The 11636-nt window shown below is 43.6% G+C and overlaps 1 protein-coding gene across 1 annotated transcript in view; it reads right to left on the bottom strand.

Annotated features, from left to right (window-relative positions):
- The window catches only part of PLCE1 (phospholipase C epsilon 1), a 336405-nt gene that overhangs the window by 99448 nt on the left and 225321 nt on the right, over positions 1 to 11636 (bottom strand). Inside the window, exons 8-9 of the mRNA XM_069753455.1 lie at positions 5673 to 5705; positions 1426 to 2098 (exon numbers count right to left, since the gene is read on the bottom strand). Coding sequence (XP_069609556.1) covers positions 1426 to 2098; positions 5673 to 5705 — 706 coding nt within the window. The remainder of the gene's footprint in view (positions 1 to 1425; positions 2099 to 5672; positions 5706 to 11636) is intronic.

The following is an 11636-nucleotide window of genomic DNA, read 5'->3' as shown; positions in this document are numbered from 1 at the left end:
TTGAACTGTTGAAAAAGGACATTGTCTCCGCAATGGCTTGTGGAGCTCATGGATACAGAGCCGGAGTGAAAGAAGCTGAGGGGACTCTGACAGTAAATGCGAATGTACTGCTGCGCACACTGCACATGCAGTAGAAGGAACATTGTATTTCATCTGTGGGGCGCCAGAGTGTGGGAACACTACAGCCTGTTGCCATGACTACCACCCTGGCCGCCTTACAATCACACCACAGCTCCTGGGCAGGAGAAGCAAAAGTGAATATAGACATTACAGCATGGGAACACAACGGATTATTTCTTTGAAATAAAACATTGTTTAAAAACAGGAAGGGAAATGGTTTATCTAAAAAAAAAAGAATGAGCTATGATCCCCTGCTGCAACATCTGGATCCTCTTTTGCTTCCTCCCCTGCCCAGGATCCTAGAATGTTAGAGTTGGAAGGGACCTCCAGGGTCATCTTGTCCAACCCCGATCAATGCAGGATTCACTAAACCATCCCAGACAGATGTCTGTCCAGCCTCTGTTTGAAGACTTCCATTGAAAAAGAACTCACCACCTCTCGTGGCAGCCTGTTCCACTCATTGATCACTTTCATTGTCAAAAAGTTTTTTCTAATATCTAACCTGTATCTTCTCCCTTTCAGTTTCATTCCATTGCTTATCTTGTTTCCATGTGCAAATGAATCAGATGCAGGAACACGATCAGACCACGTCCTTGTACGGTCAGACACAGTCATTACACATTACACAGCAGGGGAACATTTATAAGATTATCTCAGCACAGGAACATTTTAAACACATCCAATTGTTTTACTTATTATTATTCCAAAATCTGTTGATTAAAATTAATGTTAGTTCATGGGAAAACCCCTTTAAAGGGAACCGGTCATCAGAAGAAAATGCTATTAACCTCCAGGGGTTAATCTGCACTTTAATAGTGTTATTAACCTGCTCGGCGCCCACACTTATCAAAAAGCTGCGGGGTGAAAATTAACTTTATTTGGTTCGAGTCACAGGGACGGCACCGATGCTGGTTCAGTCACCGCTCTGAGTATGGAGAGCAGCGGCTTGCCCCCTGCCCTGACTGACACTGGCTCTGCATTAGGACCGGCTGCCACATCTCTGTATATTTAGAGCGATGACTGAACCAGTGCTGGCACTTCCCCGGTGACTGAAACCAAACGCTGCCGGTGAGGATAAAGTGAGGATAAAGTTAATTATCTCCCCACTGCGTTTGGGTAAGTGCGGCCACCGGGCAGGTTAGAAACGCTATTAACCTGCAGATTATCCCCATATCTGCAGGTGTTTTCTGGTGAAAATCATCAATTCTGTTATTGGTGATATATGCGGTATAATGAAGCCGTTATCTACCTTTTATGTGATAAACTTATATTTTATCTAAAATGAATGGAAGAGACAGGATTTACCTGGTAAAGACTAACATACTGCTTCCTCAGCCACTGCAGCCTTTGATCAGGAAAGTGTTTCATCTTCCTTACAGCGTTGGTTAGCTCCAGCAATCCATCATACATGGTCTTAGCTGTGTATTTGGGCGCTACAAAATGCAGCAACTTGTTCTCAGTAGTGTGAAGTCCATAAAGCAGCGTGACACCATTTTCCTCCAGGTTCATGTTACATAGTTTGTTTTGAACACACACAGTGTGCATATCAATGCCCGGATGCCCCATGTAAACAGCCTTCACCGAGAACAAGTCCAAGAAGCCTTCTGTTAGTCCGTTCATTCCAGCGTTACTTAGAAACTGAAATTTCATCTCGGCAGCGCTACCTGAGGCACACAACTTATTTTTATTACTTGCAAGACAAGTGGTGGAAGGCTTTGTCCAAGTGAGAGTACTATTGTCTGGCTGAAGCTGGAGAAAACAGCGAACAGAAATGTGCGTCTCCTGGTCATAGCGGATGACTGTTACTCCTTGGAGTAGAAATTGGTAGACATCGGCTCTAATCGATAACACATACCATGGAATAAGTTCTGTACCATGGCTGAATGCTTTCTGCTGCTCCTCACAACAACGAAAATCATATTCCTTTGATTGATCAAAAATATCACTTTCAGAATCTGATAAGTCTCCCATTAGAAATCTACGGAGAAAAAAAAATTAGTAATTAATTTGACACAAATTAAACTTGCTGACCATTAACTGTTCACTTTAACAATGTTTCTATGAAGAGCAATCAGTATTTTTTATACCTGTAACCAGGCTTGGACTGGTCCACAGGAGAATTCTCCAGTGGGCCCCTGTGCAACAATAGGTCACCTGTTGTGATCTGGTGATTAGGGAGCGACATGTGACTAGCTCTGAGCAGGTGGCAACTATACTGACCGCAGTCCCTAAGCTCAACACAACACTAGAAGTAGCCGTGGAATGCTCCTAACTCGGCCTAGGCATCTCGTCACAGCCTAAGAGCTAACTACCCCTAAAGATAGAAGCAGGAAAACTATCTTGCCTCAGAGAAAATCCCCAAAGGATAGACCAGCCCCCCACAAATAATGACTGTGAGAGGAGAAGGAAATGACATACGTAGTATGAAACAAGATTTAGCACAGGAGGCCACTTCTAGCTAAATAGAAATAGTACAGAACAGAACGCTGTGCGGTCAGTAAAAAAAACTAGAAAAAGTCCACCGCAGAGAAATGCAAAAATCTCCACACCTGACTAAAGGTGTGGAGGGCAAACTCTGCTGCCCAGAGCTTCCAGCTTAACTGAATAGATCCATACTGAAAAGCTGGACAAATGAACAAAAACAAAGAAAGTGCTGAACAACAAAGTCCACAACAAGAGAACCGCAAAAGGACAAGCAAGGACTTAGCTTTGATGAACTGGTCAGAGTGTCAGGAAAGTCCTAAGAGCAATGACTCCAGGCAGGAACAATTGACAACTGGCATTGAATGAGGGATAAGGCCAGACTAATATAGCCGAGCCAGAAAGACGATCAGTGAAAAGAGCTGCTGAAGCTAAATCCAAAAAGCAGCCATACCACTCAAAACCACAGGAGGGAGCCAAAGAGCAGAACTCACAAAAATGCTACTTACAACCACCGGAGGGAGCCCAAGAGCGGAATTCACAACAGCCACCACCCTCTTATATGAGCAGTACTTGGCACAATATACATAAATCACTATGTACAGACAAAGGCGGCATCTTATTCACTTACCAATTTACCAAGACCATTGTTATATAAATTGGTGAATGAGGATAATGTCACATTTGCATGTAGCTGAGACGTGGGGCCCTGGAGTTGGTTACTGGTGGGCCCCTTTCACCCCAGTTCGACACTGCCTGTAACCCTGTAACTTTAATTTTACAATCTTGGAAGGTACAAAAAATCGTATACATAAACAAGTATATCCAATATAAAAGGAACAGCCAGACAGCACCACTGCCAGGAAGAACAAAGTGGGAACCGCTCACCTGTGTGAAGCCAGGAAATCTGATCTTGGGTGCGTAGCTCCGCTGGAGAAAAGTCCATATGAAATAGTGAATATATAAGAAAATAGAGTGCACTCGCCGATCATCCAGTGCAGGAATCTTTATTCAAACATCGTGCTGTACATCTTCACGACCGGGGGTGCTGTACAGAGAGTGCGGCAAAGCGGGACGACGGCCGTTTCACGCCTGGCTGGCGCTTCAACCCGTTGAAGCGCCAGCCAGGCGTGAAACGGCCATCGTCCCGCTTTGCCGCACTCTCTGTACAGCACCCCCGGTCGTGAAGATGTACAGCACGATGTTTGAATAAAGATTCCTGCACTGGATGATCGGCGAGTGCGCTCTATTTTCTTATATATTCACATAAACAAGTATATATTAAGGCAATCAGTCCATTAGACTCCCATACTTTATCGGTAAGTCTATCACTACAGGACAATGGTGAGGACTAGTTTAAATTAAGTGTTGATAGAGCATGCCAGCTACTGCTCAAGTCAAACTAATTGGATGCTAAAGAAACAGCCAGCAGAACAATATTATCGATCGAACAGAAAAGCGCTAACTCTTGAAGACTTTAACAGACCTTCAAGCAAATCTGTAGTACACAGTAAAACTCCTTTAACCTGGTTTCCAGTCATTTAGAAAGACTAATAACCAGGTTCTTGATTTCAACATAGAAACTCAATATACTCTGTAATTTCTCTAGAACTGAAGCAGAAGACTGTGTAGTGATAAGTAGTTGAAAAATTCCGCTAATTAAAAATCAAACATGTAGCCGAATACTTTGCGTTAATAGCTTTTTGTGGCATTCATTCCTGAAGGTTCTCTAATATTTGAGAGGTCTTCTTACTTTCTTCTGATGGAATCCAATCCCATTTTTTAACAAAACAAAATTATGAATCACTAAATTTGCATATAGAGAGCAGTGCATTTGAACAAGCACACAGCTCAGGAAAGTGAAAGCAATAACTAGGAGATCTGCTCTCGAACCTGCTGATACTAAGTTCCAGAGGATTGTGATTATGCAGGCATGATAAGAGAAGTTCGGTCAGGAGCTGAGAGGAAGGAGGAAGTAGGTGAGCAGCTAACTTGTGTGCAAAAATCAAAATGCTAGAGAGAGGTGGCGGGATCTTAGGACTTAACTATTCTCCTGGCATGTAACTAATGTGCACACTTGGCCAGGTTCTGGTTTCCTTGGAAGCAAGCTGTACATGATGTAAGATAAAAGCAGATTGAAACGGACTTGCTTTTCTAACTTGCTTGCTTTAATGCTGTCTAAATAAAGAATTTAATAACACGTGAATATCTCATTAAGTGACAGGAAACAAGATAAAAATAGTAATTATTAAAAATCAAACTGGTTCCTCAGCTTGATAAGAAATGTTGTATCCACAAGAACAGGAGTTTATTTTTCTACAAGCCTTTGATACATATCCATGAGAAATGTCCAGTAAAAATCTCTCTTCTTTTGCTCCACTCACATTTCCTTCCCCCTTTGTCAGGCGACTGTGAGAATATACTTTTTATAATATAAATTCAGATGTCTCTAGATAAGTGAAAACTAAACCAAATTATACTGTAAATGTGGAAACAAGCAAAATGGCTCGCAGAAATCTTTGTTCCTGAAAGGTGATGGAAGGATATTAGGGGAATGCATATGCTGTAACTGATTGCCTTACAGACAGAGAGAGCATATTCCGAAGAAGGAAGGGAGAAAATGGCTGATCTTCTTAGAATTAAAGAATTCTTATTCCGGTAGATTTTTCAGTTTTGATTGCAACATTGGATAGAAATAAATAAAAAGTGCTGCTATTAAGAGAGGAATTGAAAGGAGGTGTTGGATATTTTATACATTTTGTGCTCCTTTAATTGAGAAATAATTCAGGGATTTTTGGTTTACCTTGTGTTGGGAGCGCAACCGTACTATGACAAGCAAATCAGTATTTACAGTAAAAACTAGGTTATCATGCTCTATTACAGTACTTTACAACATATCTTATAAGTGTGAATATCACACAGGTGACAGGACACAAACTTTAGTAAATACACACTTCACGAGCAATTAGCTAATTACCAAAAAACTGAACCAAGACTCCAGGTGTATTATTCAAACAAGCACATATATATTAATGCATTCACTCGGGATTTTTAAGGACATTTTCCAGTAGAGTTTTGGGATCAAACAAAAACAATTAGCCAATTTAGGCAAATGCAAAAGGTTAACTTACAGAGCTCTGTTTGACTCATGACTTTTCTTTGAGCTATGAATAAAAGTCAAATGAGGACACACTTGTTAGAGGTCAAACTGCACTAAACAAAGAAAATACAAGTTTAGAGTCTAAAAAAAAATACGGTATATATATTTTATTAATATAACACCAGCTGTCAATAGAATAAAGTATCCTGCTAAGTGAGTGCGATTATTGAATATCAAGCCTGAGGCCAAATTATAGCAAATATAGTAAATGGAAAAGTAGCGGAAACCAAGGATACAAGAATGAAACATAACATAATATATTCCCTAAAGGGGAATTCCACTACCTATACCTCCTTTGAATTCTTCAAAATGAAGGCTTCAGAATTAGCAGACAAACTACTAGAAAAAAATTATTGTAAATGGATGATAAGGAGTATTCAATTTTTCCATTAGCTTGTACAAAGAAGACCTTCTGAATAAATCTGAAGAATAACAACTTTCTAAGTTCTATCATGTTTATCACTGATTACCATGTGGTTTGGCATATAATGTTAGGCATATTAAATAAGCTCTGGACAGTCCTCAAATCAGACATGAAGGACCACCTCATTAATAAAGGTTTCATTGGTCTACCAGAAAGACACAACCATCACTAATCGCTTAGTTACTTTTCATAGAATAAGAAACGAATGAAGATACAAGACTTTGATTTCTTTCCATGCATGATGTGTAAAGCCTGACACATTTTGAGTCTAGTTAAAAACTTTCAGGATACTTTTGGCAAGAAGTACTACCTTAAAGGGGCTGTCCATTTCTTGGACAACCCCTTCTTGATCTAACTGTTTGGTCCCAATAAAATAAAGAAAAACTATACTCACTTCCCGCGGTGTCGGCACTCGCTCTCGTGCTGTTGTTGTGACACGAGACCCCAGCGCCTTATCAGCACTGACTCCGATTTGAACAAATCGATCATGAAGAAGTCCGGGCAGCAGATGCTATTTAACTTCTTCTTCATGTTGAATTCGACAGGAAGAGGGGACTGTCATGCCAGCGCTGATTGGGCGCCAGAGTCATGTGTCACAACAACAGCATAGGAGCCCCAGGGAGAGCGAGTGCTGACACCACGGGAACGACACCAGCACGGGAGGGGAGTATAAGCTTTATTACTTTATTGGGGCCAAGTGTGGGGTATGAGAAGGGGTTTTCCTAATAATGGACCACTTATGTAAGCAACATATACAGTACAGACCAAAAGTTTGGACACACCTTCTCATTTAAAGATTTTTCTGTATGTTCATGACTATGAAAATAGTACATTCACACTGAAGGCATCAAAACTATGAATTAACACATGTGGAATTATATACGTAACAAAAAAGTGTGGAACAACTGAAATTATGTCTTATATTCTAGGTTCTTCAAAGTAGCCACCTTTTGCTTTGATGACTGCTTTGCACACTCTTGGCATTCTCTTGATGGGCTTCAAGAGGTAGTCAGCGGGAATGGTTTTCACTTCACAGGTGTGCCCTGTCAGGTTTAATAAGTGGGATTTCTTGCCTTATAAATGGGGTTGGGACCATCAGTTGTGTTGTGCAGAGGTCTGGTGGATACACAGCTGATAGTCCTACTGAATAGACTGTTAGAATTTGTATTATGGCAAGAAAAAAGCAGCTAAGTAAAGAAAAACAAGTGGCCATCATTACTTTAAGAAATGAAGGTCAGTCAGTCCGAAAAATTGGGCAAACGTTGAAAGTGTCCCCAAGTGCAGTGGCAAAAACTATCAAGCGCTACAAAGAAACTGGCTCTCATGAGGAGCGCCCCAGGAAAGGACGACCAAGAGTCACCTCTGCTTCTGAGGATAAGTTTATCCGAGTCACCAGCCTCAGAAATCGCAGGTTAACAGCAGCTCAGATTAGAGAACAGGTCAATGCCACACAGAGTTCTAGCAGCAGACACATCTCTACAACAACTGTTGAAAGGAGACTTTGTGCAGCAGGCCTTCATGGTAAAATAGCTGCTAGGAAACCACTGCTAAGGACAGGCAACACGCAGAAGAGACTTGTTTGGGCTAAAGAACACAAGAAATGGACATTAGACCAGTGGGAATCTGTGCTTTGGTCTGATGAGTCCAAATTTGAGATCTTTGGTTCCAACTACCGTGTCTTCGTGTGACGCAGAAAAGGTGAACGGATGGACTCTACATGCCTGGTTCCCACCATGAAGCATGGAGGAGGAGGTATGATGGTGTGGGGGTGCTTTGCTGGTGACACTGTTGGGGATTTATTCAAAATTGAAGGCGTACTGAAACAGCATGGCTACCACAGCATCTTGCAGCGGCATGCTAATTCATCCGCTTTGCGTTTAGTTGGACCATCATATATTTTTCAACAGGTCAATGACCCCAAACACACTTCCAGGCTGTGTAAGGGCTATTTGACCAAGAAGGAGAGTGATGAGGTGCTACACCAGATGACCTGGCTTCCACAGTCACCAGACCTGAACCCAATCGAGATGGTTTGAGGTGAGCTGGACCACAGAGTGAAGGCAAAAGGGCCAACAAGTGAAGAGCATCTCTGGGAACTCCTTCAAGATTGTTGGAAGACCATTCCCGGTGACTACCTCTTGAAGCTCATCAAGAGAATGCCAAGAGTGTGCAAGCAGTCATCAAAACAAAAGGTGGCTACTTTGAAGAACCTTGAATATAAGACATATTTTCAGTTGTTTCACACTTTTTTGTTAAGTATATAATTCCACATGTGTTAATTCATAGTTTTGATGCCTTCAGTATGAATTTACAATTGTCATAGTCATGAAAATATAGAAAAATATTTAAATGAGAAGGTGTGTCCAAACTTTTGGTCTGTACGGTACATCCACGGGGTTATCTAATATTTGTAACACTCCTGTGGTTTAAGACATGGCCAAAACTATGAGGCACCTTGAGGACCTGTATAGAAGAAAACACTGGGACCATAATCAACTACAATAATAAATGAATGCACTCACAGACAAGAGAATGAGCCGGTTACCCCTATTCCCATATGCAGTATACACAAGGGGATTTGTTCTGTAAAGAACCGTTTATTACTACAGCATTAATCCAGAACATTGGACATCGCATCATTATCGGGTTATAGGTTAGAACTTATCATTGTTATTAGAGTTTTAACATCATAAGGTTTGTTCTTTACAGAATCGGGATCAATTACTACTGTGAGCTATAATGATTATCATCATCGGCAGGTCTATTTTTATTTTGATACTGAATATTGAATATACCATTTCAAACAGGGACTAATGAAAACCTAAAATAGAAATAATGTTAAAACAATGATAAATTAATAATAGGAGTGGTTAGTATACTTTTAAACTGTTATTTCTCCATTCTTTTAATTTAGGACTGGATAAATAGTACATATTATAGGATATTTGTTATATTTATTTCCCCAATTTACATCTCTCTGAATTGTGCATGAATCCAACTCTAACACAGCTTCTCAGATCGCTGATCACTGATAGTCCAATTGCTGGGAGCACCAGTGATTCAGAGATGGGGATTGTGGAAACGATAAATCAGGCTCTGAAAGCAACATCCTGAATGGCGTGCAGGTGAGCATACATCACCTCCCTAAATGGAGTACAGGTGAGCATACATCGCCTCCCTGAATGGAGTGCAGGTGAGCATACACCACCTCCCTAAATGGAGTACAGGTGAGCATACATCGCCTCCCTGAATGGAGTGCAGGTGAGCATACGTCACCTCCCTGACTGGAGTGCAGGTGAGCATACATCACCTCCCTAAATGGAGTACAGGTGAGCATACATCGCCTCCCTGAATGGAGTGCAGGTGAGCATAAATCACCTCCCTAAATGAAGTACAGGTGAGCATACATCGCCTCCCTGAATGGAGTGCAGGAGAGCATACATCGCCTCCCTGAATGGAGTGCAGGAGAGCATACATCGCCTCCCTGAATGGAGTGCAGGAGAGCATACATCGCCTCCCTGAATGGAGTGCAGGAGAGCATACATCACCTCCCTGAATGGAGTGCAGGTGAGCATACATCACCTGCCTGAATGGAGTGCAGGGGAGCATAAATCACCTCCCTGAATGGAGTGCAGGAGAGCATACATCACCTCCCTGAATGGAGTGCAGGTGAGCATACATCACCTCCCTGAATGGAGTGCAGGTGAGCATACATCACCTGCCTGAATGGAGTGCAGGGGAGCATAAATCACCTCCCTGAATGGAGTGCAGGAGAGCATACATCACCTCCCTGAATGGAGTGCAGGTGAGCATACATCACCTGCCTGAATGGAGTGCAGGGGAGCATAAATCACCTCCTTGAATGGAGTACAGGTGAGCATACATCGCCTCCCTGAATGGAGTGCAGGAGAGCATACATCGTCTCCCTGAATGGAGTGCAGGAGAGCATACATCGCCTCCCTGAATGGAGTGCAGGAGAGCATACATCACCTCAATGAATGGAGTGCAGGAGAGCATACATCGCCTCCCTGAATGGAGTGCAGGAGAGCATACATCGCCTCCCTGAATGGAGTGCAGGAGAGCATACATCGCCTCCCTGAATGGAGTGCAGGAGAGCATACATCACCTCCCTGAATGGAGTGCAGGAGAGCATACATCGACTCCCTGAGTGGAGTGCAGGTGAGCATACATCACCTCAATGAATGGAGTGCAGATGAGCAGACATCGCCTCCCTGAATGGAGTGCAGGAGAGCATACATCGCCTCCCTGAATGGAGTGCAGGAGAGCATACATCGCCTCCCTGAATGGAGTGCAGGAGAGCATACATCGCCTCCCTGAATGGAGTGCAGGAGAGCATACATCGCCTCCCTGAGTGGAGTGCAGGTGAGCATTCATCGCCTCCCTGAGTGGAGTGCAGGTGAGCATTCATCGCCTCCCTGAGTGGAGTGCAGGTGAGCATACATCACCTCAATGAATGGAGTGCAGATGAGCAGACATCGCCTCCCTGAATGGAGTGCAGGAGAGCATACATCGCCTCCCTGAATGGAGTGCAGGAGAGCATACATCGCCTCCCTGAATGGAGTGCAGGAGAGCATACATCGCCTCCCTGAATGGAGTGCAGGAGAGCATACATCGCCTCCCTGAATGGAGTGCAGGAGAGCATACATCGCCTCCCTGAATGGAGTGCAGGAGAGCATACACCACCTCCCTGAATGGAGTGCAGGAGAGCATACATCGCCTCCCTGAGTGGAGTGCAGGTGAGCATTCATCGCCTCCCTGAGTGGAGTGCAGGTGAGCATACATCACCTCAATGAATGGAGTACAGGAGAGCATACATCGCCTCCCTGAATGGAGTGCAGGAGAGCATACATCGCCTCCCTGAATGGAGTGCAGGAGAGCATACATCGCCTCCCTGAATGGAGTGCAGGAGAGCATACATCGCCTCCCTGAATGGAGTGCAGGAGAGCATACATCACCTCAATGAATGGAGTGCAGATGAGCAGACATCGCCTCCCTGAATGGAGTGCAGGAGAGCATACATCGCCTCCCTGAATGGAGTGCAGGAGAGCATACATCGCCTCCCTGAATGGAGTGCAGGAGAGCATACATCACCTCCCTGAATGGAGTGCAGGAGAGCATACATTGACTCCCTGAGTGGAGTGCAGGTGAGCATACATCACCTCAATGAATGGAGTGCAGATGAGCAGACATCGCCTCCCTGAATGGAGTGCAGGAGAGCATACATCGCCTCCCTGAATGGAGTGCAGGAGAGCATACATCGCCTCCCTGAATGGAGTGCAGGAGAGCATACATCGCCTCCCTGAATGGAGTGCAGGAGAGCATACATCGCCTCCCTGAGTGGAGTGCAGGTGAGCATTCATCGCCTCCCTGAGTGGAGTGCAGGTGAGCATTCATCGCCTCCCTGAGTGGAGTGCAGGTGAGCATACATCACCTCAATGAATGGAGTGCAGATGAGCAGACATCGCCTCCCTGAATGGAGTGCAGGAGAGC

This window comes from Ranitomeya imitator, chromosome 2 (genome assembly GCF_032444005.1).
Source record: "Ranitomeya imitator isolate aRanImi1 chromosome 2, aRanImi1.pri, whole genome shotgun sequence".
NCBI lineage: Eukaryota > Metazoa > Chordata > Amphibia > Anura > Dendrobatidae > Ranitomeya > Ranitomeya imitator.
The sequence above is the reverse complement of the archived record's forward strand: the minus strand, read 5'-3'. Positions and strand labels throughout refer to the sequence as shown.